This window comes from Paroedura picta, chromosome 3 (genome assembly GCF_049243985.1).
Source record: "Paroedura picta isolate Pp20150507F chromosome 3, Ppicta_v3.0, whole genome shotgun sequence".
Lineage (NCBI taxonomy): Eukaryota > Metazoa > Chordata > Lepidosauria > Squamata > Gekkonidae > Paroedura > Paroedura picta.
The window spans coordinates 12,363,940-12,390,488 of NC_135371.1; the positions used below are offsets into that span (position 1 = coordinate 12,363,940).

A 26,549-nucleotide genomic window follows, 5' to 3' on the forward strand; every position below is an offset into this window, starting at 1 on the left:
CAACATAAAAATATTTGTCTATACTTTAGTATACCTCAGATACCTTGCTCGTCTTACTTTGTTGGGGATATAATGAAATTTTGCTACCCTACGAGTGGTAATTGGAACTTTATCCCTTAACAGAAAGCTTTCAAACGTTCACTGTTATGAGGGTAGAGATTAATGTTCAGTAAAATGTGATAGCAGAGGGTGAATTCGGCTGCCCCTGATACAGCTATAAAATGATCAAGATACAAGTACGGGTGAGATTGTCTCAATTTGGTTAGTACTACAGGGACATAAACGTGTCTTCAACAGTCGTCTGAGGAACCAGGCCTCCAAAAGAGCTGAAGGAAAAGCATTAAAATGTGCTCTAGAACAGGGGTAGTCAACCTGTGGTCCTCCAGATGCCCATAGACTACAATTCCCATGAGCCCCTGCCAGCGTTTGCAGTCAGGGGCTCATGGGAATTATAGTCCATGGACATCTGGAGGACCACAGGTTGACTACCCCTGCTCTAGAAAACGCCCAACAGCATTTTGGCCTTGAAATATTTGATAAGTATGGAGCGGGAGTATTTCCTAACCAGCTTTTCAAAGTATTGTAAAATTTGGAAAGAGCTGCTGTTTCATCCAGAAATCATCTGTCAAGAAGACATTGCTGTACAATGGCCTTGGCTGGTTTAAATCCAAGTTTTATTCGTTGTTCTGGGTCAAGACCCAAGGCACACATTTTAATTTTTAATATGATTTTGGTATTCCAAGGGAAATGGGAGGAAACTGCAAGAAATTTTGGGATTAACCCCACTCAGGAATCTTGACTGAACTCTCAAGAACCACACAGCTCCTGTATGGGCCCAACTGGGCCCCATACATGAGCTGTGTTAATACTTTGCAGAGTATAGTTTAAGGGCTTCTGGATAAATCCCCCCTTTAGTATAAAGGAATCTAAGGATGGCGAAGACACTTTTTTGTGTGGAGCCTGCAGCTCATTGAATATGGGCAGCCCTCTTGATTCAGAATCCGAGGTAAGAATCTGGCATGAGATTGTGGAGGCATAAAAACTGATACTTCCTACTATTGAAAAAGTACTCTGGGTATGCTCAGAAGAGAAGAATAGCTGGATTTTTTTATACCCTATTTTTTACTACTTGGAGTCCGACAGTGGCTTACAAGCCCCTTTCCCTTCCCCTCCTCACAACAGACACCTTCTTGAGGTAGGTGGGGTTGAGAGAGCTCAGAGAACTGCTCTGAGGGAACAGCCCTAAAAGAACTGTGACTGGCCCAGGGTTACCCAGCTTGCTGCATGTGGTGGAGTGGGGCATCAAACCTGCTTCCCCAGATTAGAGTCTGCCGCCCTTCACCATTACAGCACACTGGGTCTCTTAGTATAGGGGTAGTCAACCTGTGGTCCTCCAGATGTTCATGGACTACAGTTCCCATGAGCCCCTGACAGCAAACGCTGGCAGGGGCTTGTGGGAATTGTAGTCCATGGACATCTGGAGGACCACAGTTTGACTTGAGGCACCCTGTTTGGTAACATTTACATCCATTTGTTTGGATGTCAAGGTAGATACTTTTGCATCCTCCTTTCTTGTCAAGCCAGGGGTTAGCAATCTTGAAGGAAACCTCTCTAAAAACGAAATGGATATATATATGATTAGGGCCTTAACTAATTTTGTTTGTTTGTTTTATTTATTTAGATTAGATCTTTATACCACCCTTCCATACGGCTATAGGCGGTTTAAATAGAACATTGTAGAACATTTACATAGAACATAACTTGGGGTTTGTCCTTGTGCAGATCGTATCTCCTACAAGATAAAGAGAAGGGATCTCCATAAGCCGTGAGAGAAGCATCTTCGATTTTTCATCCACGCATCTATAAGGACTGAACACGGCCACTCGTAAAGATGCCATCAGCCCTGCTTAAGTCTGGCACTAGCTGGAGAATGTGTTCTCTCTGCCGTCTGTTTCCCCTGGCCAAGGAGAAGAGCTGGGAGGCGCCCTGCAGGTGGAAAGCGTATTCCCAAGGCAGCAAGCCTGATCCCAATAACCAGGCAGGTAAAACGTCTCATCTGAAAGACCGGGCGGAGAAACAGAAGCGGCAATCGGAGAGGATGGAGTCCATTGAAGCCAGGCTGGCGGCAGGCCTGAAGGTGAGGCAGCCTGGGAAGGCAGGAGAGGACCAAACGGGCTGATAATTTACAAGGGAATGGAGTTAGTTGCTGACAGCTCTGTAGATCAGATCCAGGATGGAATGAGATTAATTGAGAGACCACAGCCTGGTGGTTTGTGATCTGTTGCATGGAGCATAAAGTGGGTGCAATTTGGTTTAATTATTTGGTAGTTCTCTCGTTTAAAAAAATGCTCAGGGTCACTGACGTCCACTGTGACATATCGGTCACTAAAAATTAGCGAAATTATTGGGCAGCAGTAAAAAAAATCAATAAAAACAGCTGGTAAAGCTTCCTGTTCATATAGCAGCAGAGTTAAATACATTATATTCAAACTAAAGTGATAGTATAATATATATTAATTAATAAAATTGTATTTATAATCTGCTCTTCCCTGAAGGCTCAGAACAGGAAAACTTATTAATCCATGAGTTCCTCTTAATATTTAGGAAAATGGCCAGGGGTGGAGCGTGTCCAGCCCCCGGTGAGTGTCCTGGTTGGGGCGGCCCCTACAGCTGCTGCCCTCCTTGGCCAGCTGCCGGCTGGAGCCATTGTGTCTGCCACGCTCCACTGCTCCACCTGGGTGGTGGAACACAGCATCTGGCTGCAGCGGTCAGGAGGAGCCGGCTGTGGCAGTGCCACTGAAGAGGCCGCCGCGCCGCCATGGACAACCCAGCAGCAGCTCCCAGAAAGAAGGCGGCAGTGATGCTGGGGCGGCTGGCACAGCCACAAGGCGGCAGCACCGCCCGCAGAGGGTTGCCGCCACCATATGGCATGTGGGAAGGCCACGCCGATGCCTGTGCTCAGTGCCTGAATACCTCACGGCTTTCTCCGTGACCTGAAGGTTTGTTTTTAAAATTCATCTTTTGTTTTTTTCCCTTCCTCAGAAAGAGCGTCCAAGGCCACTCAAGACCTTGGCTTTGAAAAATGGCGTTCAGTATGACATCCCCACTGTCGCTGGAGAAAAGAAAGGTACCGTGGAAATCTTTTTGACATGAAGACAGCCTTAAGGCCTACACACGGCAGTGGATGCGGACCATGGAAGGGGAGGGACTCTTGGGCCCACCCCCACAGAGCAAGGAGGACAAGGAGGCCTGCTTCGGTCTGCGGCCGGTTTGCCTCAGTGTATGGGGAAAGAAAAAGGCGAGGAAGAGGAGAAGGGTGGAAGCACTTGCCCCCCTGTCCCGAGGGGCCGTGGCCTGAGAGCGGCAGGTGGGGGGCGGCCCCAAGCGCCTTCTCAGAAGCAGCAGTAGTGGACCGAGGGCTTCCACGCCACCACTGCTACTTATTCTGGTGGCATCAGCAGTGACCCCTGTCCCCAGCAGCGTCCCTTTGTTTCCCCCACCTTCGTCACCCTCAAGAAGCAGCCTGCTGCTCGGGGGGCTGGAATGCCGTCGCCTCAGCCCCACAGCCGGGCCCAGGTGGTCGAGCAAGGCGAACGGAGGTGGCCAAATAATTTTGGAACTCTTAATTTAGAGACAGGGTGGGGAAAGGGGGACAAGATTTTTGTCTCCTACTCCCAAGCTTAGGGGCATCTTGCGCCCTCCCCCTTCCCGCTGTCTCTTTCACATACACATACGCAGTGCCCACACGAGGGGGGGGGGTCAGGTTCGCCTTTACCCATTGTGGGGGAAAGTCCAAATGATCCACAGTGCCAGAGAAATCTTCCAAAATGCCGTTTTAATAGCTGCAGCATTAAAATGGGGAGGGCTGTGTCAGGTCTGAAAGCCAGCATCCACATAAAGAAACACTGGGTGAAGTAATGACAGACAGGAGGCTTCCTTCTCTCTGTGCTTAGTCGCTCCAGAGCTTCCTTCCCAGACCATGTTCTGCTCTCCTTGAGCAGACGAAGCTTTTGATTCAGTTTTACAGCTCATGAAAAACTTCGCAATACACGTCCCCGGACATAGAGGTTTGCAGAAGCTTAGTTGTGTACGCATTCTGTTGTTATCAAGTTTCGAGATGTTGCATAGCTCATCTTCACCCAGGAAGGTTTCTCGTGGTCAGCTATTTGCAGGAACCCTGTCTTCCTGATGATGACACAGAGACCAGAGAGTGACCTGCCCCAGCACCTGGGTTTGCCCAACAGCGAGGAGCAGAGACAAAATTAGGCAGATCTGTACAACGGGGTACAGGTTTCTATACAGGGATGGTAGAAAGGGCAGCTGTAGATACTTCAGGTCAGCCTTTCTCAACCTTTTTACTATCGAGAAACCCCTGAAACATTTTCTCCTGGAGGGGTTAGCCTAGTATATCATGATTTTGGTGTTGCTAATTTGATAGTATGATCAGTCTGAATGCATCAGCCAGACATTTGTAAAAGCCAGGGATGTGACCAGAAGTGATGGGTTTGGCCTAGGGGTGAGGATGTTGTTGATTTAGGATGGCCTTTCTTCTCCGCTCTCTTGTGGGGTTCTTGCTTTTGAAATGTCACCTTGTGACCGATGCCAGTGTAAGCCCACATTAAATAAGCAATAGCACCGGAAAGAAAGCTGTGCCAAGTGCCAGAGAGGCAAGGAAGTCCTTCTTAGTCTCCTTCTAAGGGAGACTAAGGTAATGCCACACGTTGTAAGGGAATGCCACATATTCCCAAGAGTCCCCCTCTTCCATCTTGAGGACTAGAAACCAAAAGACTAATGGCTTTCATACCAGGTAATCATTTGAATGCACTTATGCCGTTTAAGAGCCTCTTGTGGTGCAGAGTGGTAAGGCAGCCGAAATGCAGTCTGAAAGCTCTGCCCATGAGGCTGGGAGTTCGATCCCAGCAGCCGGCTCAAGGTTGACTCAGCCTTCCATCCTTCCGAGGTTGGTAAAACGAGTACCCAGCTTGCTGGGGGGTAAATGGTAATGACTGGGGAAGGCACTGGCAAACCACCCCGTATTGAGTCTGCCATGAAAACGCTAGAGGGCGTCACCCCAAGGGTCAGACATGACCTGGTGCTTGCACAGGGGATACCTTTACCTTTATGCCGTTTAAACCCTGAACAAGGTCCTTAAAATATAGTGGTGATAACAACATTGTTCTCTGTATGTTTGTTTTACCCACAGATATATCGGGACCACTGCCTACCTCCTATAGCCCAAGCTACGTTGAGGCTGCTTGGTACGCTTGGTGGGTGAAGGAGGGATTTTTTAAGCCAGAATACCAGGTAGAGAATTATTATTATATGACATAAATGACTTGCCTTCAGTTCTGCTGTGAATTAATAAGAAGAATGAATAAGATATGAATAAGAAATTAATTCAAAAGAAATTCCGTCTAAACATCCGGAAGAAGTTCCTGACAGTTAGAGCGGTTCCTCAGTGGAACAGGCTTCCTCGGGAGGTGGTGGGTTCTCCATCTCTGGAAATTTTTAAACAGAGGCTGGATAGCCATCTGACGGAGAGGCTGATTCTGTGAAGTTTCAAGGAGGTGGCAGGTTACAGTGGATGAGCAATAGGGTTGTGAGTGTCCTGTATAGTGCAGGGGGTTGGATTAGATGGCCCTGGGGGTCTCTTCCAACTCTATTATTCTATGATTCTATGATTCTAGGGCTCTTCCCTCAAACATAATGGATGGACAAGTGAACAGGCCGATGGACCTCAGAATTGGTAATGCTAGAAGGTGCCACTGGGGTGCACCTTTAGATGGCATCTAAAGGATAGATGAATCTATCCTTTAGATGGGAGTTTGCTCTGTGTCCAGACCTTGACTCATAGCAGCTAAGAGAGCTGACTCACACAGGCCAATTCCGCACGAGCGGAAGAGGCCAAGAGGGTGATCATATGGAAGTGGGAGAAATCAGCATTTCCACATGATGCTGCCTCCTACTGGGCCTGCTGCAGATCAGGCCCTCAGTCAGCCGGGGCTGAGGGAACACGTAAAAATCTGCATTCCCTTAGCTGCTGCGGGGGCCAACGGAGCCTGTCCTGCAGCAGGCCCGTGTGGACAGGAAAGAACCAGGCGTGGAGGGAGCCCATTGGGGTCAAGAATGCCCCAGTTGGCTTTGCGGCATTTTTCCACCACAGGGCAGACCGGGGCATTCTTTTTAATTTTAATAAAACCCCGCATCCCACCCCCTCACACAGTGGAACTATTCTGCCACAGCTTTGTTTCCCTGGGGGGGGGGACACATTTTGGTGCGGGAGCAGATCCGGCCCTGAAATGTGTCCCCTATGGGGACACAGTAAATGGTGGAGCTTTTTGCTCCACAGCACGGCACCAGCGGCAGAATGGGCCACAGGCAGCAGAATGCAGTCATAGCATTCAGCTCTTCAGACCATGGGATTGAGTCCCCCTTTGGATGGTCCTTTCCTTTGGAAGGTCCTTAACATAAAGAAATCTCCATGTGGGTAGAAAGCTAGCAAGCGGGAACCAAGGTTCTTACCCCTCCCTCTGCTGCTTCTCCTCAATTCCTACTTGATGGCATTTTTTAAAAGAGCAAGACCTACAATCTGTAGTACTAGCTTAAGTCTCTGCCACCTCGTTGGCCAGCATGTGTGAACCAAGCTCAAGTCACAAATCAGGAAGCTCCCTGCTCAGATGCCTTCTCTGGCATGAACTTCCTGTGTTCCCCCAGGACTTCTCCCAAGCTGTGACAGGCCTTTTGTATGCCTACACAAGGAGGGTCTGATATATCGAGACAGGCAGCTGGTCAACCGGTCATGCGCCTTGCAAAACGCCAGTCTATAATCATTAGGGAGGGATAATTGTACTCACCATAGACCATCCCTTTTTCCCCCTCTCTCTTTCTTGGCAGCCTCAGTTGCCCCATCAGAAAGCCCAGGTGTACTCTCTCTCCATCCCCCCTCCGAACATCACAGGGTCCCTGCACTTGGGGCATGCTTTGACCGTAGCCATTGAAGATGCTCTTGTGCGGTGGTAAGTGACTTCATGGAAGGCCAGGGAGACGGCTGCTCACCCAGGGGACGCTGGGGCTCAAGCGTTGAAATGGGATGGCTAAAAAATGAATGTCAGAGGCATGCAGGCAGAAGAGCCCCTTTGGCCTGCTGAGGCGTCACCTACCTCTGATGCTAATTCAGGAATCTGTCTGTGTCCCAGGAGAACGGTGGGCTTCTTTTGAGCCCCAAAGGGCTTGATAAGGGCTTTCTCTCCCCATCCCTTGGGCCCACCACACATGGGTTTCCTGCACCTCTGTGCAATTCATGTGCTGTGTTGTTGAGCTCTGGCTTTTTCAGGATTGGGGATGTGGGGGGGGGCGGCAGCGGAGGGAATGGCGTATTTTCCAAACTTCCAGTTTTAGATCTCATTGGGCGTTAGCTTGGGAGATGCAATTAGTTGTGGGCGTGTGCTTATTATTTTTTTTAAACATTGCTGTATTGCTTTTCAACCGTATTTGGGTTCTTAGCAACGGGATCTTGTGCAATGCCCAAATTCTGAGCTTCTCTGTGTTTTTTTCCCTTCATTTGACTGGCCTGCGACAGGAAGAGGATGGAAGGCTGTAAAGTGCTGTGGGTTCCAGGTTCAGATCACGCCGGGATTGCCACTCAGGTGAGGAGCACGGATTCAAAAGGGACGCTTATGCAAAGGACTGGTAGCTTCCTGTTGCCGTCGCTGCCTCCTCCTCATCCCTAGGGCTTTAGTGTTTAAATGTAGTCTCCCTTCTATAAATGGATTGAAAACATTCCTGAGAGCCAGCTTGGTGTAGTGGTTAGGAGCGCGGACTTCTAATCTGGCAAGCCGGGTTTGATTTCCGCCTTTTTCTCCACATGCAGCCACCTGGGTGACCGTGGGCTCCCCACAGCACTGAGAAAGCTGTTCTGACTGAACAGGAATCTCAAGGCTCTCTCAGCCTCGCCCACCTCACAGGGTGTCTGTTGTGGGGAGAGGAAAGGGAAGGCGACTGTAAGCCGCTTTGAGTCTCCTGGTAAAGGTAAAGGTAAAGGTATCCCCTGTGCAAGCACCGGGTCATGTCTGACCCTTGGGGTGACGCCCTCCAGCGTTTTCATGGCAGACTCAATACGGGGTGGTTTTCCAATGCCTTCCCCAGTCATTACCGTTTACCCCCCAGCAAGCAAGCTGGGTCCTCATTTTACCGACCTCGGAAGGATGGAAGGCCGAGTCAACCTTGAGCCGGCTGCTGGGATTGAACTCCCAGCCTCATGGGCGGCAGAGCTTTCAGACGGCTGCCTTACCACTCTGCACCACAAGAGGCTCATGAGTCTCCTGGTAGAGATGCTCAATTCCACAAAACATCTTCTTGAGGAATCATTTATCTTCTGACTGTTATTAACTGAAGCTCCCAGCGTTGTGTTGGGGGGGGGGGGGAGGGTTGTAGCCCACTTTTGACTATCTCTTTCATCTGGCCAGGCTGTGGTGGAAAGAAAAATCTGGAAAGAACGGAGAGTCCTTCGCCAAGACCTGACACAAGAGGAGTTCCTGCAGGAAGTCTGGAATTGGAAAGAAGAGTAAGAGAGAGAGAGACTGTGTGTGTTTGTGTGTGTGTGTGTGTGAGAGAGAGAGAGAGAATATCTAGGTCTGTATTATGTGGTCTAAGCACCGACAGGCTTAGGGAATGAATCTGTTGAGGTAAATCTTAAATGTACCACATAGTTTACTGTAAAAAAAAGGAAGGAGGAAATTTACTTCCTTCCAGGCAGAATGTGTCCTGCATATTTTCACTAAACTTCGGTCAGAAAAAGGGCTGGGTTATTTATTTCTTCTAAAGCTGATAATTCCAGGAATGGACTTGAGCAGCCCTGCTCTGTGACTCTGTTGTTGCGTTGATTTGATTTTGTAATAAATGATTACCGAAATATGCCACAAAGAGCAAGATTGGGGAAGAGGAATACCCTCTACAGCAATAACAAAAAAATTACTTCATAGCAGCAGTAACCCCTCCCCCCAAAAAAAGCACAACTGTGTGAATTGCAGATTTCAATATGAGGTTTGTTTTTGCTTTCCCCCACTGAAATTAGGAAAGGGGCTGAAATATTCCAGCAGCTGAAGGTGATGGGAGCATCGTTGGACTGGGACCGTTCCTGTTTCACCATGGATTCCGTAAGAAACAATGAAATATACGAAACAATGAAACATACGAATGTTTGTGGGATTCAAGGTTTGCGGAATTTACAGAGGAAAAAGACTGGATTTTGAAGTCACACAGTGGAGACAAGGCTCCCAAATGTCTCCTGAGATAATTTCAGACCATTAGCAGCACCTGTTACTTGGTCATTGCATTTTGTGCCTAGTTTTCTATAGTGCTTGCAGAGTAAAAGCTTACAGCTCACTCAAACACCAACCACATTTTAAAAATCATCATAAAAAGCCCCAAATTGTTCCAAACACGATGTCAAGTGCTAAAAGAACCCACAACAAAACCTCTGTAATAAGAAAGCTTTAATGGAAGTTTACTTCAGTCACTATAACTAGCAAAGTCAAATCTAACCTACAATGAAAATGCAAGCCCTTTTCAAGGCAATTCCCCCGCCCAAAACTTGAATGTTCCCAGAGGGAGGATTGCCCCCCATATAAGGTACAGGCAAAATGGAGAGGCCCCTGTTCATGAAAACATGGCAGGGAACAGGCACTGATCCTGACACACGACAGCTTAAAACGTAGCATGCAGCTGGCAAAATGCAAGTTCTTACTCACTCATCCTTCTGTATTCCATCCATCCCTCCATCCTGCCACTGCCACTGACCCCCACAACCCCAACCCCCCCACACCTGTTTCCCTTCTGGCCACTCAGTGGACTACATGTACATCCTGTGCCCCAATGGAGGAGGATTCAAAGGAGGGACCTGATTAAATGTCTGGCAGAAGATCTTACTGCTTCCATTGCTGGAATGAGATCAGTAATAGGAGGAAATTGGCATCCTGGGGTGGGGGAGGAGGGAATTTTCCACCATGAAGGGGCAGCCACTGAAAAGTCCTTGCTGTGTGTGAAGTGTCAGGTTTGCGTCCACCAAAGCTGGTACAATAAATAAGAGACTGTAGCAGTGGATCTTAAAAAGCTTCTATGATACCTCCACGATGCCTTACATACAAACATACATGCCAGCGTTTGCTGGCAGGGGCTCCTGGGAATTGTAGTCCATGGACATCTGGAGGACCACAGGTGGACTACCCCTGATTTAGAGCTCTAAAAGTTAAAATGGGCATGTTAAGTTGTGACCAGAAACCTATAGGTAACCTATAGAGAGCCAGTTTGGTGTAGTGGTTAGGAGTGTGGACTTCTAATCTGGCAAGCCAGGTTCGATTCTGCACTCCCCCACATGCAGCCAGCTGGGTGACCTTGGGCTCGCCATGGCACTGATAAAGCTGCTCTGACCAAGCAGGAATATCAGGGCTCTCTCAGCCTCCCCTCCCTCACAGGGTGTCTGTTGTGGGGAGAGGAAAGGGAAGGGGACTGTAAGCCGCTTTGAGACTCCTTCGGGTAGAGAAAAGCGGCATATAAGAACCAACCCTTCTTCTTTTTCAGTGTATTTCTCAGACCTTGTAAATATGCTTCTTTGTGCCCCCGTATCTCAGGAGCTCAGAGCCTCTTGTGGCGCAGAGTGGTAAGGCAGCCGTCTGAAAGCTTTGCCCATGAGGCTGGGAGTTCAATCCCAGCAGCCGGCTCAAGGTCGACTCAGCCTTCCATCCTTCCGAGGTTGGTAAAATGAGTACCCAGCTTGCTGGGGGGTAAACGGTAATGACTGGGGAAGGCACTGGCAAACCACCCCGTATTGAGTCTGCCATGAAAATGCTAGAGGGCGTCACCCCAAGGGTCAGACATGACCACTGTGTCTCAGCTTCCTCCGCCTAACGTGATTGTTGTGAGGTAAAACCGTGGCTCTGAATTCCTCTGAGGAAGAGCTAGAGCAAAATTGTTTCGAATGGAGAGGCCTTGTGATGTGGGTTTCTCTTTTCTGTCCGCCTCAGACTTGCTCTCGCTACAGTTAATTCCATTTCCTGTTCCTCATTTCCCCAGGACTTCTCCCGAGCGGTGACGGAGGCCTTTGTGCGCCTACACGAGGAGGGTCTGATATATCAGGACAGGCATCTGGTCAGCTGGTCTTGCGCCTTGCGGTCCGCCATTTCTGACATTGAGGTATGGCGCTGAGGTGAAGGCGAGGGTGGGAGAACCTGGCGCTGTTTGTACAGAGGCAGCTGAAGCTCTTGTTTCTCGGACAGGTGGAGAACAGGCAGCTGGAGGGACGGACAGAGCTCTCTGTTCCGGGGGTCCCGGGCAAAGTACCCTTTGGGGTCTTGGTGACGTTTGCTTACAAGGTCGAAGGAGAGGAAGGTGAGTGACGATACGATGCAAGGCTGGAGAAGGACAGAGGTCACCATTTGTGTCTTGCCTTCCTTGGTCAGAGCTGAGGGCAGAAGACAAAGGGAGAGCTTTGCCCTCTTCCTTCTTTGCAGCAGTCCCGTGAAATAGGTTTGGCTGAGAGAAGATGATTCAGGTCCCATCTTTGTGAGGGGTCGCCATAGGTTGGCTGTGACTTGCTGGCACATTCCTCCCATGGCAGCTTCCCCTGGGCGAACAACTGCCCCTCGCTCCCTCCCTCAGATAGCTTTGTCCATCATGTCCAGAGAGTTTTCTGAATAAGGTGTTCGTCTTGTTTTGCTCCTCCTCTCTGATATCTGCATTCCTTGACTTGAGGGCAGCCGAGGAACTCCCTGTGGCCACCACCCGCCCAGAGACCATGTTGGGAGACGTGGCTGTTGCCGTTCACCCGGATGATCTCCGATACACAGTAAGGCTTCCTCATCTTGGTGTCCTTGGTTAGCAGCACAGCGTTCATTGGGAGGAAAGGTGCCCTTCAGTTGGAGAATACCAGGCTCTAGCAGTCCCTGGCATTGCCTCTCAAGAAGAAACATTTGCCTGAGTCCCTGAAGAGTTGTTGACAGTTTTGACAGTTAGAGCGGTTTCTCAGTAGAACAGGCTTCCTCGGGAGGTGGTGGGTTCTCCATCTTTGGAGGCTTTTAAACAGAGGCTGGAGAGACATCTGATGGAGAGGCTGATTCTGTGAAGGGGGTGTCAGGTGACAGCGGATGAATGATAGGGTTGTGAGTGTCCTGCACAGTGCAGGGGTTGGACTAGATGACCCATGAGGTCTCTTCCACCTCTATGATTCTATAATTTTATATCAGAACTACACCAAGAGAACATGTTATAAGGCAGGCTTGGTGAATGGGGTAGCAGGGGATGTCTTTTGCAAAATTGCAACACGTGATAATTAATAATAGTAAATATTTTTAACTTGCCCTTCCTGGAAGGTTCAGGGCAGATAACATGTATAAAAACAGTTAAAGAACAGTAATTGATATATTCAAACATTCTACAGTCAAATTAGTTCAAAATCACCTCTAATTTCCCAGTTTTGGGGGTGGTGGTGATACAAATATCAAAAACATGGCTGATGTTTTGAGCAGGGAGACCAGAATTGTGGTGTCATTTCTGGTGTCAGCCATAGGCCTGGCGGAACAGCCCTGTTTTACAGGACCTGTGGAACTGTCTCAAGTCCTTCAGGGCCCTGATCTCTCTGGGACCGCCTTTCTCAACTTTTTTACTGTTGAGAGAAACCCCGGAAACATTCCTCAGGCTTCGAGCAACCCCAGAATTGATGCAATGGTGCCGAATGTGGTTGGGAAGCAGAGCTGGTGGACACGCGTCCACCTGAGGCCTCTCCTTTTCCCACCCATCATTGGACATTTTGGGCGGAGGGGTTAACATGACCATATATGGTCATATTACCTGCATTTTTTAAAAACAAATTTAAAAAATATATATTAAAAATTAAGTAACTCCCACCCGTTCCAGAAACCCAGGGCCCTCAAGAAACCCCAGGGTTTCCCAAAAGCCTCATTGAGAAACCCTGCTTTAGAGAAAGCCTTCTACCAGACCAGGGCCAGTGTGACATCCTTGGTTTTGGGGATCTCGAGCAGGTCCTGCTGACTCAATCTTAAACTCCTTTGGGGGACGTAAGGGAGGAGGTGATCCCACAGGTATGAAAGCCCCAGATTACAGTCGTTCTGTTGGAGGGAGAGCCCCCTTCTCTACTTCCCTAGCATCTGACATCAACACAAGCTCATGTTTTGTTTTTTTTACCAGCACCTGCATAGCAAGAGACTCTGCCACCCGTTCACCGGGCGGCTCCTTCCGATCATCACCGATCCCTCGGTGGAGCAGGCCATGGGCACAGGTGAGCCCCGATCGATCTTGCCCTGCTGCAGCGTGTTGGCCGGGGGAGGGCCATACTGGCGCTGGGTGCAGGATGCCTGTTCTCAGTTCTCACTCTTTTCCACTCTGCCTTTCAGGAGCTATGAAGGTAACACCAGCACACAGCCACGTTGACTACGCACTGGGACAGAAACATGGCCTTCCTGCTGTTTCGGTCATTGCAGAGGACGGAACTATGACAGCTGAGTGTGGGGAATGGCTTCAGGTAGGGGGTGGACGTTGTGTTGTTTCCACGCTGCTCGTTTTGTACTTGTCTGTTCTGGTATTGTCTCTGGCAGGATATTTATGTTGGCTGCAGAGGAGAGTACGCACAGTAATGGGTTTAAACTACAAGTACAACGATATAGGCTAGATGTCAGGAAAAAATTTTTCACAGTCAGAGTAGTTCAGCAGTGGAATAGGCTGCCTAAGGAGGTGGTGAGCTCCCCCTCACTGGCAGTCTTCAAGCAAAGGTTGGATGCACACTTTTCTTGGATGCTTTAGGATGCTTAGGGCTGATCCTGCGTAGAGCAGGGGGTTGGACTAGATGGCCTTTATGGACCCTTCCAACTTTATGATTCTGTGATTGCCTAAAGAGCTGGTGTGGCCTGTTCCATGTCTGCTGATAAGAACATAATAGCCCTTCAGGATCAGACCCATGTAGTCCCATGTTCCTTTTCTCATAATACCTAACCAGGTGTTTTAGGGAAGCCCAGCAGCAGCTTGTGCAAACTTGGCGGTTGGCGTATGCTGTAGCCTCTGAAAAGCTGGTATTCAGTGATACAGCGCTTTAACAAGAAAAAGAAGAGCTGGTTTTTATGCCCTGCTTTTCACTATCTGGAGGAGTCTCAAAGCGGTTTACAATCACCTTCCCTTCCTCTCCCAACAGTGGACACCCTGTGAGGTAGGTGGGACTGAGAGAGCTCTGTGAGAACTGTTCTCACAGAACTGTGACTCACCCAGTGTCACACAACGGGCTGCATATGGAGGAGCAGGGAATCAAACCTGGCTTGCCAGATTAGAAGCTGCACTGAGCAGGGGGTTGGACTAGATGGCCTGTATGGCCCCTTCCAACTCCTGTGATTCCATGCTTCTAGGTTTTTCCTGACAATCATGAAATTGGAAATCTGCTCTCCGTGCCTTTTTTTTTGCTTGTTTGTTTTTCCTGTTAAAACTGTACCACATGCTTTGTAAGTGGTTTACTAGCAATCTTGTCTGGATGTACTCCTCTCATCCTTAGGCATTTTGGTTTCCTGACCTCATCGTGTTTTCTTTTCCTTCCATTTCACAAGAAATATTTCTAGCTGGAATTTTTTTTTTCCTTCATGAAAGTAAATGAATGATTTCCTCATTTAAACAGGCATTATCTTGATTGGTGGTTGTGGTTTTCTGGAATTGCTCGTGGTAAAAGTGATGTTCTTTTAGTTGCACTAGATCAGGGCTAGTCAACCTGTGGTCCTCCAGATGTTCATGGACTACAATTCCCCATGGGAATTGTAGTCCATGAACATCTGGAGGACCACAGATTGACTACATGTGGACTAGACTATGTCTGGTGTATAAATCCATCAGCCAGTTTTTCTCTCCCCTCTCTCACAGAATTAACGTCCAACCTCTCTCTGAACAAGTGGGGAAAGTGGGGAGAGTTATAGAATAGAATGCCATCTTTTTATTGCAATAATGGTGTATTTATGGGGTTTTATAGAGCCTCTTGTGGCGCAGAATGGTAAGGCAGCAGTCTGAAAGCTTTGCCCATGAGGCTGGGAGTTCAATCCCAGCAGCCGGCTCAAGGTTGACTCAGCCTTCCATCGGTAAAATGAGTACCCAGCTTGCTGGGGGGTAAACGGTAATGACTGGGGAAGGCACTGGCAAACCACCCCGTATTGAGTCTGCCATGAAAACGCTAGAGGGCGTCACCCCAAGGGTCACACATGACTCGGTGCTTGCACAGGGGATACCTTTACCTTTACCTTTATGTGATTTGACTTTGATTTTATATTTTATTGTGAACCGCCGTGAGACCTTTTGGCGAACGGTGGTATATAAATCCATCTAGAAATATAAATAAATATAAATAAATAAAGAAGAGAAGAAGTCCCTACAGGGGGCAGTGAGAAGACTGTTAGATAGGATGGTGAGGTCAGGACCTTCTCTTCTGTTAAGTGTCATTCTTTGTCTCAAGATTGCTACACTAAGGGGCAATTTCCTGCTTCTTCTTGGAAGCCACAATTCCAGTCTCTCTCCCTCCCTCTCTCTCTCTCTCTCTCTCTCTCTCTCTCAGTTAGGCATGTAGTCAACTCCTGTCTCTGTTTTTCCTCTGCACTATCAAGTATGGTAATTCTTTAATAGACCTTTTCCTGTTCTTAGATCAGGGTGTGCAACCTCACTGCCTTATTTACTCTGCTAACACTTTTCAGGGGCAGAACAGGTTCCTGGCCAGAGAGAAGGTGCTGGCTGCGTTGAAAGAGAGAGGGCTGTATCGAGGTGTGGAGGAGCACCCCATGGTACTCCCTCTTTGCAGGTAAAGGCAGAGAAACGGACTCCAGTACGGAGTCAGTATATGTTTAGAATATCTGTGGTGTGGATTTAAGGTTATTAGGTACCACGATGGTTAAGCAAAAATATGTTTTAAAATGAATCAGACAAAAGCAATGTATCATACAATTCACTTAAAGTATAAATTTAAAACGGCAGGCCTTAAATTTAGCCTTTCATCTGAAGCCACCAGATTGTAATCCTCAATATACAACTATATAATACCAGTGAGTATCTCATAGGCTACAAACAAAGCCACAGTAAATAAGACCAAGCACATTTTGGCTCTGTGGGCTTTCTTCAGTGGTCGCCTTCCCCCCAAGTTTGCTGAAAAATCTGCTTATCTTCTACGTGGCCCTGATTTGCGGATTTAGTTATCTGCAGAGGGAGGCAAATGTGGCTAATAGTATAAGAACTACTTAGTCCAGTGTCTTTCAAGCCCTCTGCTTTTGTGTTAAATTTGTCATTTAAGTTTACTGTGTAATAGTAATAGATTTACTTTACATTGTTTTAAAACAAAGATGGAGTATGCAAGTGTGTCCTGTTAGTTTGCCTTTTCAGCTTTTAGATCAATGCTGCCTGCTTACTTCTACTATACTTGGCTGCCACGCTTGATAAGAGCTCCACAATCATTATTCTAGACTTCTCCAATTCAGCACTCTCCTCCTTCCTGTTACTTCCATGTGAGCAAACGGGAGACAGGAGTGTGGGGGAGAAAAAAGTTCCCAGGACAGCTTTTCATATGAAACATTTGAGGTTGTTAGCTTTTCCAGGCATAGTCTGCATATGCCATTCTGTAAAATATGTGTCGTGGTGGCTTTATATAAGTTAAACTTACAAGGCCAAAATGGTGATAACTTGGGATAATGGCACTGCAAGATGAAAAGCATTCTGGGAAATATAAAGTGACTTCTTGTCTTCTCTCCCCCCCCTGCAGCCGTTCTGGGGATGTGATTGAAAACCTCCTGAAGAACCAATGGTTTGTCCGATGTGAAGCAATGGCTCAAAGAGCGTGGAAGGTAAGTCACTTTAATTTAGGCAAATTCATCCACTGGGCCCCATTTCCCTTGGTGTAGTGATTGGGAGTGCGGACTTCTAATCTGGCAAGCCGGGTTTGATTCCTCACTCCTCCTCTACATGCAGCCAGCTGGGTGACCTTGGGCTCACCAGAGCACTGATAAAGCTGTTCTGACCGTGCAGAAATATCAGGGCTCTCTCAGACTCACCTCCCTCACAGGGTGTCTGTTGTGGGGAGAGGAAAGGGAAGGCAATTGTAAGCCGCTTTGAGACTCCTTCGGGGAGAGAAAAGCAGCATATAAGAACCAACTCTTCTTCTTTTTCAGTAATATCAGGGCTCTCTCAGCCTCACCTCCCTCACAGGATGTCTGATGTGGGAAGAGGAAAGGGAAGGCAATTGTAAGCCGCTTTGAGGCTCCATCGGGTAGAGAAAAGCGGCATATAAGAACCAGCTCTTCTTCTTTCCCACAGAGTCCTAAAATTAGCAGAAGAGATGAAAGCTTTTGTGCATGTGCTAGATTTCAGGAATCTCATGTCATCAGACTTGGGAAGCAGGCATTCTGGGAGTGTGAAACTGTTAGATGAGATCTGTTAATGTTTGGACATGAGATTTTGCCTCCTCATTCAAGATCTAGGTTGAATTAACCCAGTCTGTTCTCCTCCTCCTCTTCTTTTTTAAGGCTGTAGAATCTGGGGATTTGAAAATCATTCCTCAGTTTCATGAGAAGAATTGGAAGACTTGGCTTTCAAAAATCAGGTGAGAAGAAGACAGTCCTCAGTACCCTTATTGGAGTGTCATGAATGACCATTCAGGGCTCTCACCTGCTAGGGTCACCAGCTGCCCAGGAAGAAAACCAGTCCTGTCCCTGTAACCCCCAGGGTGAATGACATGTAATTGACCAGATAATGTTATTTGCCTCCATACCATGAGAAGCTTTAAGTGGCCATTTCCACACATTAAGCCTCTATTAAAGGGTCAGGATATTTTTCTCCAGGCCTGTTGCCAACCCTAATTCCTGAAGTAGTGTTAGAAAATTCAGTGTTGTGGAACCCATTACTAAAATTCCATGTGATCTTCAATGCCATTGGTTCTTTTCAGATGGCATTACCCATTGTGTCCTCACAACAAAGTAACTGAGGCAGAAAATGATTTGGCTAGGGCCAGCCTATGTGCTGTATGCTTGAACAGGGACTCAGATTCAAGTATCTTTCTAGTACAAGTTCAACACTGTGATCAGTACATTGCCCTGATATTCTAAGCAGCGGCTTACAAGCTCTTTCATGGTGATACTTAGTGGAGTCTCTGCCTGGGTAGTCAAACTAAAGGAACTGAAGTTGTGGTCATTTCCTCTAACAAGAACAGAGTCTGTTTGGGATATTTCGCCTAATCTGGATTCCATAATAAGTTTTTGCTAGCAGAAGGGGAGCCTGATTTTTTTTTTACTCTCTCCCTTACCACAAACCTCATTCATTCATTCATTCATTCATTCATTCATTCATTCATTCATTCATTCATTCATTCATTCATTCATTTTCTATGCTGCCCTCCCATACAACTCAGGGCGGTTCGCATACAACAGTCTGAACATATATCACAGTCACAAAATAACACATCAGCAACAATCCAACCGTGGCTCTAAATCAACAGAGTGGCTTTGGCCAGTGATATAACAACTGCAACTTTGACAAACCCCCAAGGAGGTCAGGCGGGTTCAGGTCATGGAGGGGGTGTCTGATGGGGGGACCCGTGGAGGTTTTGGGGCCGGTCAGACTCAAGCAAATGCCTGGTAGAGGCATGTCGCTTTTGTATGCTTATGTGTGCGTCTTAGGGGGGGATGTTACTGAACACTAGAAGCATCATTTTGAGCTATGGCAGGGGGGCGAGGAGAGGGAGGAATTCCTATTCAGCTACAAGAAACTCCTTCTATCCGTGTATATTTGCTATGGAATCCCAACTATCAGGCCCCTCCCTGGTTTCTGTATTATTATTTCCAAGCTATTCCGTGAGTGACTTAAAGCAGGGATAGTCAACCTGTGGTCCTCCAGATGTTCATGGACTACAATTCCCATGAGCCCCTGCCAGCATTTGCTGGCAGGGGCTCATGGGAATTGTAGTCCATGGACATCTGGAGGACCACAGGTGGTTGACTACCTCTGACTTAAAGCACGATTCTGGAGGCTGCCTGGAGGGAACAACGTGCCAAATTCTGCCCTGAAGTGCTGCAAAAGATTGTCAACAATGGAAGGAGCGTGCCGCATCTCTTCTACCACCGTTTAGTTGCCCAGGGATTGGAATCAAAGACAGTGGTGGACACATCTGGCTGGCCGGTGCAGAAAACAGGAAACGGGACAAAATGGATGCTCAGCCCCACCCGTGGCTACTCCTGCGTTCCTCAGATCCTAATGACATTTCCATGGATTGCTTTTCACAGTGACTGGTGCATTTCCCGCCAGCTGTGGTGGGGCCATCAGATTCCAGCCTATCGAGTCACCGTTTCGCAGACGCTGGATGCCGGGAAGGTGAGCGTAAACAGGCAGTGGGCTGGGAGGGAGAACTCCTGGTTCCTCCCAACATGACCACTAAGCGTCTTGTTGCCTGTATTGTAACAGGAGGGGAGCGATGGATTATGGGTAGTGGGCAGGACGGAAGCAGAAGCTCGGAAAAAAGCAGCAGGCATGCTGGGGAAATCGGAAGAGGACCTGACACTTGTGAGAGGTAAAAGTGCTCATGATTCTGGAAGGGGAAGACGGTGACGTATTTGAGCTGAGGGCCTGAGAACCCCTAATGCAATTATAATGTCATGAGATCTTGCCACAAAGACACTAACATCCCTATAGTTGCTTTTCTTCTCACTTTGCTTGAGAAGATTATATTGTCAAGTAAAATATTCTGCACTTTGCTATATGGAGGCTTTGGCAAATGCCACCCAAAGGCCCAAGTGATGACCTCTCCTGGCTTTTTTGAGATGGCTTAAAAGCTGGGAACGGCAGCTGGGGAATTTGGCACCCCAGTAATCGTCCTGTTCTAGTGTAGCTTCTTTCAACAGCAGCGGAAATCCTTTAAAGTACGAACGGCTTATCCAAAGACTTTAAAGAGCTGCTAACGACACCTAAAGAGCCTCTTGTGGCGCAGAGTGGTAAGGCAGCAGACATGCAGTCTGAAAGCTCTGCCCATGAGGCTGGGAGTTCAGTCCCAGCAGCCGGCTCAAGGTTGACTCAGCCTTCCATCCTTCCGAGGTCGGTCAAATGAGTACCCAGCTTGCTGCTGGGGGGTAAACAGTTTTGACTGGGGAAGGCACTGGCAAACCACCCCGTATTGAGTCTGCCATGAAAACGCTGGAGGGCGTCACCCAAAGGGTCAGACATGACTCGGTGCTTGCACAGGGGATGCCTTTACCTAACGTTACCTAATTAGCTAAAGAAGAAGAAAAGGGGCTTTAAAAATAAATATATGCCCCACTTTTTACTACCTGGAGTCCCAAAATGGCTTACAAACACCTTTCCCCTCCTCTCCCCACAACAGATACCCTGTGAGGGAGGTGGGGCTGAGAGAACTCTAAGAGAACTGTGACTGGTTCAAGGTCACCCATCTGGCTTCATGTGGAAGAGGAGCGTGGAATCAAATCCGTCTCTCCAGATTAGAGGCTGCCACTCTTAACCACCACACCATGCTGAAAGGAAGATTGGGGTGCCCCCACCCCTCCATGTGCCATCCACAAGAAAAGGGGGCCATCTTAAATTGACATACAGTTTACAATAAAATCGGAGTCCAGTAGCACCTTTAAGACCAACAAAGATTTATTCAAGTCGTGAATTTCGAGTGCAAGCACTCTTCATAAGACTAAGAGCTGACCATCATAACAGTGGGAATATAAAAGCAAAAGTTAATCCTGTTACATTAGTAAACTGTGTCACAGCATCCACATACAGCCACATGATAATTCCCTGCCAAACCAGCCAATCAGACTCCTGGAACCCATTTGTAGTTCACAAAGACATATCAGAAATAAAACTGTCAAAGCCAGTGATCCATGGCTCACATCCTACTATTTACTGCCGGGCCCCATCTGTCTCCAACCAGTGTGAAACTTTCTTACAAGTAGAAGCTAAGCTGGCAGCTACCTTGTCCTGGGACCAGAAAGTAGAATTCAAAATTACAGTTTACAGTTACGTAAATTGAACAAAACTTTCACAAATAATCTTTTCTTGAGCAAGGCTGCCTTATGTAGGGAGCCTGTAGGGAGTGGTGGGAAATAAATTGAATAATAATAATAATAATAATAATAATAATAATAATAATAATAATAATAATAATAATAATAATGTTTAAGGCCATCTTCCTGGCCTCTTGTTCTGCTGTCTCTGGTTTCTCCAGCCCTGATGGACTTCTAGAAGGAATGTTTGCCAGCCTTAGTGCATCTTCTTCTTTTTATAAAACAAATGTGTGATTTGTGTTTTTTCCTTCTCCACTAGACGAGGATGTCTTGGACACGTGGTTCTCATCCGCTCTCTTCCCTTTTGCTGCTCTGGGGTGGCCTCACCAGGTGAGTCGCATCGCACGGGACGGGTTGTGGGCTAGATCGGGGGTAGTCAACCTGTGGTCCTCCAGATGTCCATGGACTACAATTCCCATGAGCCCCTGCCAGCGTTTGCTGGCATGGGGCTCATGGGAATTGTAGTCCACGAACATCTGGAGGACCACAGGTTTGACTACCCCTGGGCTACATGGTGAAAAAATTAAATCAGATCAGAATACAAAATAATTGTGCCACCTTGCTATGTTCAGGTGAAGGGGAAGCCCTGTCTTGTTAGAGGAAATATATGTGATGCCTTTTATTGGAGCAGCCAGAGGTGCACAGCACATGGACCACTATGGCTGTACAATGTTTTCTGTTTCAGAAAAAGTGAGGCGTGAGATGGGGGAGGGAATATCCCTAGGGGTAGCCGGTTCTCCCTCTGGCCGTCCCCATGGGAGCAAGCTGCAGGATGTTCCAAAGAGCCAAGGAGGCTGCATTTGTTTCCTACAAGTTGAGAGCACGAGAACATCAGCAGAACAGTCGTAGGACTTAAAGCAACCTGTGTGAGAAGTATCAACTTCCATTCAGCAGAGAGGCCTGCAAAAAAACAACTGCCTTTATTCTTTTCGCCCTCCCAATCACTCTGGAGAGCTGATGGAGGGATTTGGAAGGTTTTGAATTACAGAGGGGGAGATTTGAGACTAACTTGGAGCCCTTTGGCCAGAAAGCCTCCCAGAGCCCCATTATGCATGGCAGAAACCACACTGGGCCTTGCACCGGGGCGGCATGCTCCGGCGCTTCCCGTGTACTCACAGGGGAAGGAATCCCCTGGAATATGGGCTTCCTCAGTGTAGCGCACATGCAAAACACCAGGGCTTGCGGCTGGAAAGCTTGACACACTTCCTGGAGGCAGCAACAGTGTGGGGGGGAAGAGCGGGGGAAATGGGGCCCCCACCGCACAATGGCAGGGAGCAGCATACTGCTCTCCCACCAAGGTAGGGGTGGGGGACTCCCTGGTCGGCTTCGCGGAGCTGACATGGGCATGCAGCTTCCCTCCAGGGACACCGTAGGCTGAGGGAAGGGCCAGGCCAAAAGGCACGGCTCTTCTGCTTATGCATGGGGCTGGCCTGACCCAGCCCCCACTGGCACCTGCGGCATTCCAGAGAACATGAAAGATTCTGCGTTCCCTTGTTGCGGGTCTTCTAGGGCGCTGCGCCGGGCCAGGGCCGGGATGGCGGCAGCGGGGTGCTTAATCGGGGCTGCCCTGCTGCCGCCATCCCAGATTTCCAAGCCCGTGCATAATCGATCAGAGAGAGGTTTGAAACCAGAGCTTCTTGGTCCAAAGACAGGTTCTGGATTTCCCAGAGCCCAGAGATCTCTTCATCATGGGGCTGATCCCGGGGACAGAAGGGGAGATTGCAGAGAGGGAAACGGAGAGACTGTATTTGTTGGATGTCTGAGGTAAAAATATTTCAGGCTTTTGTCCCTCTTCCTCGTAGACTCAAGATCTCCAGCTGTTCTACCCCAACAGCCTCTTGGAAACAGGAAACGACCTTCTTTTCTTCTGGGTGGTCCGAATGGTGATGCTAGGAGAACAGCTGACTGGAAAACTACCTTTCTCCCAGGTAGGGGTGGGCTGGACCACTAAAAATGACACGGTTCCGCTAGTTGAGGGCACCGTGGACAGTGCGGCACCATCCCATTTTGGCTAAATTGTGAGCCCATCCCCAAGTGAATAATTGTATTTTGTCCCTCACAAAAGTTCTCGATATTTTACTCAGTTCTGTGTGTGTTGGATGGGCTCAGCTTTTCTGTCCTCCTGAACTGTAAATATAGACCTAGGTGAGTAGATTCGTTTAATCCTTGTGACCTATATGATCTGTGAGAATCTGAATAGGTTGATGACTCATACAGAGCCAGGGCTTTTTCAGTCCTGGCCCCAACCTGGTGGAATGAGCTCCCGGAAGGGCTAAGGGCCCTGTCAGTGCTATCACAGTTCCACAGGGCCTGTAAGACGGAGCTCTTCTGTCAGGCATTTAGTTGAGGCTGGGACGAGGAACATCTATTGGGTCCCTCTTCTGAAGCGCTGGGTTGAAGGAGGGTCTGTCAAGTTTGGCGGGGGGCGGATGGTTAGAGTTGAATTTTATGGGTTTTGTGGGGTTATTGTATTTTAACTGATTTAAAACGGCTGCGAGCCAGCTAGACCCAGAGCGTCCGTCAACAAATATCAATAATAGTGATAATGATAATTCCTCCTGAGTGGGTATACACTCTGCTTTCCTACCTCATGGGCCCTCCAAAGCATCCTGGTGGTTAAAGATCCTTGAAAACTGTTTCTCAATCCATTTCTTCAGCCTTGGGCAGGATGGCTCTCTGCTCACCATGGGGCACATTCTCTTGGCTTGTCAAGGGGATGGCTCTGAGAGGCACCTACACTCAGTTCTTTTGGGTCATAAAGGTGGGCTTAGAAGGCCTTGCCTCTGCTTTGTTTCTTCTTTCTGGCCAACTCCCAAAACATGCAGGGTTCCTTCTCCTAACACCGGCTCGAGGATTTGTTTAATACATTTTTAAAAACGATATGCCAAAATAGTTTACAACCCAGCCTTGTGCAGCCTAACAGAGAAGAACGTTCCATGGTTACGTTCACTGAGGCTTCAGTACAAATTAATTCTGGGCTGGAGACAGCACTGAGGGGCGATTACAGGTCAGGGCTAACGTCGCTGGCAGGTCCGACATTTCACTGTGTTTGTCTCTCCCTCAGGTTTTCCTTCACCCGATGGTCCGTGACATTCATGGTCGGAAGATGAGTAAATCTCTAGGGAATGTGATTGACCCCTTGGATGTTATCCAGGGGGCCTCTTTGCAGGTACTTCTGCTTGAGAGCACCGGGCTTTCCATTTGCCCCTTGAGCACTTGACACCCAGCCTATACCATGCAAGGAAAGCGCCCTCGGCTTTGAAAGTCGTAGTTTTTATAGCTGTGTCGTGGATCTTTCAGGACCTTGGGCAGCAGTTAGCTCTTGACTCCCTTTTGCTTTTGCAGGCTAGCTGCACGGAAAGGCACCTGGGTTTTGGCACCAAAGGGTGTTAAGGGAGGGGGGTTGAGAGCATCTTAAATCTGGGTCATTGCTTGTTATCCTCAGTTTCACCAAAGAGTTTCCATGTGCCTGTTTCATTAACCCCTGAATAAAGATGCATTCAAATGGGTAGCCGTGTTGGTCTGAAGTCGCACAATAAAATCAGAGTCCAGTGGCCCCTTTAAGACCAACAAAGATTTATTCAAGGCGTGAGCGTTCGAGTGTCTGAGGAAGAGTGAGTGCACTCGATCGCTCACGTCTTGAATAAACCTTTGTTGGTCTTAAAGGTGCCACTGGACTCTGATTTTCACCCTGAATAAAGAGATTTCTTCAACGAAGAGTCTGCTTATTTGGGAATTTGACTGGAACGTGAGAGCTACCACTGGCTTAGTTGGCATGCAAAGGAGACTGGCTTATACAATCAGCAGGGGGAAAGGCCTGGACATCCAGTGCCAACCCCCCTCTCTTTCAGGCACTTTCTCATACTGCATCTGCTTCCCATTTCAGGCCCTACAGGAGAAGCTTCAAAACAGCAACTTGGATCCAAAGGAGGTGGACCTTGCTATGGAAGGCCAGGTGTGTTCTCTCCCCTTCAAGGTTTCTGTTCAGTCCCGTGCCTTCCACAGCGGATCTCACTTCTTCCTTTCTCTCTCCCTTTGCAGCAGCAAGATTTCCCCGAAGGCATCCCCCAGTGTGGCGCTGATGCTCTAAGGTTTGCCCTCTGCTCTTATTCCACCCAAGGTGAGAAGGAGCACACGGGCTCTCTTCCACGGGAGCACAGGCTGTAGCATAGCTTCTTATATAATATAATGTAAATAAATTTTTAGCCCCGGGGGGTTCAAGGCAGGTAACGATACATTGGCAACAATAAAATAATACTATAAAAGTATTGTAACATTTACAATCCATAATAAATCCCTTAAACAAGTAACCAACCACCTCCTTCTTATAGCCAGTAGCATTGATATGAATCTAGGTTTCAGATTCTGTTGCAAATTGGGCTGGCGTTTTGAATGGTGAAGCCAGGATTTCAGCACCATTTTAGGCCTCAACCGGAGGCCTGGCAGAACAGCTTACAGGTGCTGCAGAGCTGTCCAGGGTTCTGAAATACCCTAATCTTGCCAGGGAGAGTGTTCCACCAGGCTGGTTGAGACCGATCTGATATCTTTGAGGCTTGAGCAGATTTTGACCTCTAAGATCCTAAGTTGTTGGAGGGACGGATGGGAGGAGGCAACCACCTTGATCCAGTTGTCTCCGGAGTTCGTCCATGAGGGCGATTAGAGCCGTATCCACTCTATGGCCAGGTCGAAAGCCGGACTTGACGAGCCCAAGGTCACCGAGCAAACTTCTGTGGCAGATCTGGTTCAAACGCAGATCTACCTGCTGGCTGTAGGGCTGGAGCCAAGCAGACCCGAGTTCAGATCCTCACTGGGCTATGTGACAACAGACCCCTCTCCCAGCATGGTGGTTGGAGCAAATGAGGGAAGGGGGAGAATCATGCCTGCCATACTGAACCCTTTGGAAGGAAAGTGGGATAGAAAATATTATTTATTTTTGAATTTATATACCGCTGCTCTCAAAGTGTCCCACGGCGGTTCCTGTTTTCAATAGGAACAAGGAACTTTCCAGCCATGAGCAGTGGGGGCTTTCATCCAAGGCTTCTTGTTATGCCCGAGCCTTATAACAGGTTTGGGGGTGATTTACGTTGGGGGTCCTCAACCCCCGGTCTGCGGACCAGTACTGGGCCGCAAAGGCCACAGTACTGGGCCGCCGGCGGTCGCGCATACCTCCCCCCCCGCAGCAAGAAGCTTGCCAGGCCGCTTCGCTCGCGGCCCGGCTAGCTGCTCACTGCGAGGGGTGGGGGGAAGAGGCAGGCATGGCCGCCGGCATGCCAGCGACGCAAACGGGCACGTGCAGAGATGCCGCGCATGTGCGTTTGCGCCCCCTGCTGGCAACTCTGCGCATGCACTTTAGCGCCACCTGGTGGCAAAAACGCGCAGCTGCCGTGCAGGCGAGGCGCCCGGGCCACCGGCTTTCCCCCACCCCCGGAGGTGGTCCTCGACCACAAGAAGGTTGGGGACCGCTGATTTGCATGA

At 48.4% G+C, this 26,549-nt stretch overlaps 1 protein-coding gene across 1 annotated transcript in view; it reads left to right on the forward strand.

Annotated features, from left to right (window-relative positions):
- The window catches only part of VARS2 (valyl-tRNA synthetase 2, mitochondrial), a 33,707-nt gene that overhangs the window by 984 nt on the left and 6,174 nt on the right, over positions 1 to 26,549 (forward strand). The window contains exons 2-23 of the mRNA XM_077324601.1: positions 1,783 to 2,137; positions 3,043 to 3,127; positions 5,204 to 5,304; positions 6,895 to 7,016; positions 7,580 to 7,646; positions 8,466 to 8,563; positions 9,074 to 9,155; positions 11,071 to 11,190; positions 11,274 to 11,385; positions 11,754 to 11,842; positions 13,201 to 13,291; positions 13,407 to 13,534; positions 15,726 to 15,829; positions 16,781 to 16,862; positions 17,541 to 17,617; positions 19,293 to 19,380; positions 19,471 to 19,576; positions 21,334 to 21,404; positions 22,877 to 23,002; positions 24,139 to 24,243; positions 24,961 to 25,029; positions 25,116 to 25,194. Coding sequence (XP_077180716.1) covers positions 1,892 to 2,137; positions 3,043 to 3,127; positions 5,204 to 5,304; positions 6,895 to 7,016; positions 7,580 to 7,646; positions 8,466 to 8,563; positions 9,074 to 9,155; positions 11,071 to 11,190; positions 11,274 to 11,385; positions 11,754 to 11,842; positions 13,201 to 13,291; positions 13,407 to 13,534; positions 15,726 to 15,829; positions 16,781 to 16,862; positions 17,541 to 17,617; positions 19,293 to 19,380; positions 19,471 to 19,576; positions 21,334 to 21,404; positions 22,877 to 23,002; positions 24,139 to 24,243; positions 24,961 to 25,029; positions 25,116 to 25,194 — 2,248 coding nt within the window. The 5' untranslated portion in view covers positions 1,783 to 1,891. The remainder of the gene's footprint in view (positions 1 to 1,782; positions 2,138 to 3,042; positions 3,128 to 5,203; positions 5,305 to 6,894; positions 7,017 to 7,579; positions 7,647 to 8,465; positions 8,564 to 9,073; positions 9,156 to 11,070; positions 11,191 to 11,273; positions 11,386 to 11,753; positions 11,843 to 13,200; positions 13,292 to 13,406; positions 13,535 to 15,725; positions 15,830 to 16,780; positions 16,863 to 17,540; positions 17,618 to 19,292; positions 19,381 to 19,470; positions 19,577 to 21,333; positions 21,405 to 22,876; positions 23,003 to 24,138; positions 24,244 to 24,960; positions 25,030 to 25,115; positions 25,195 to 26,549) is intronic.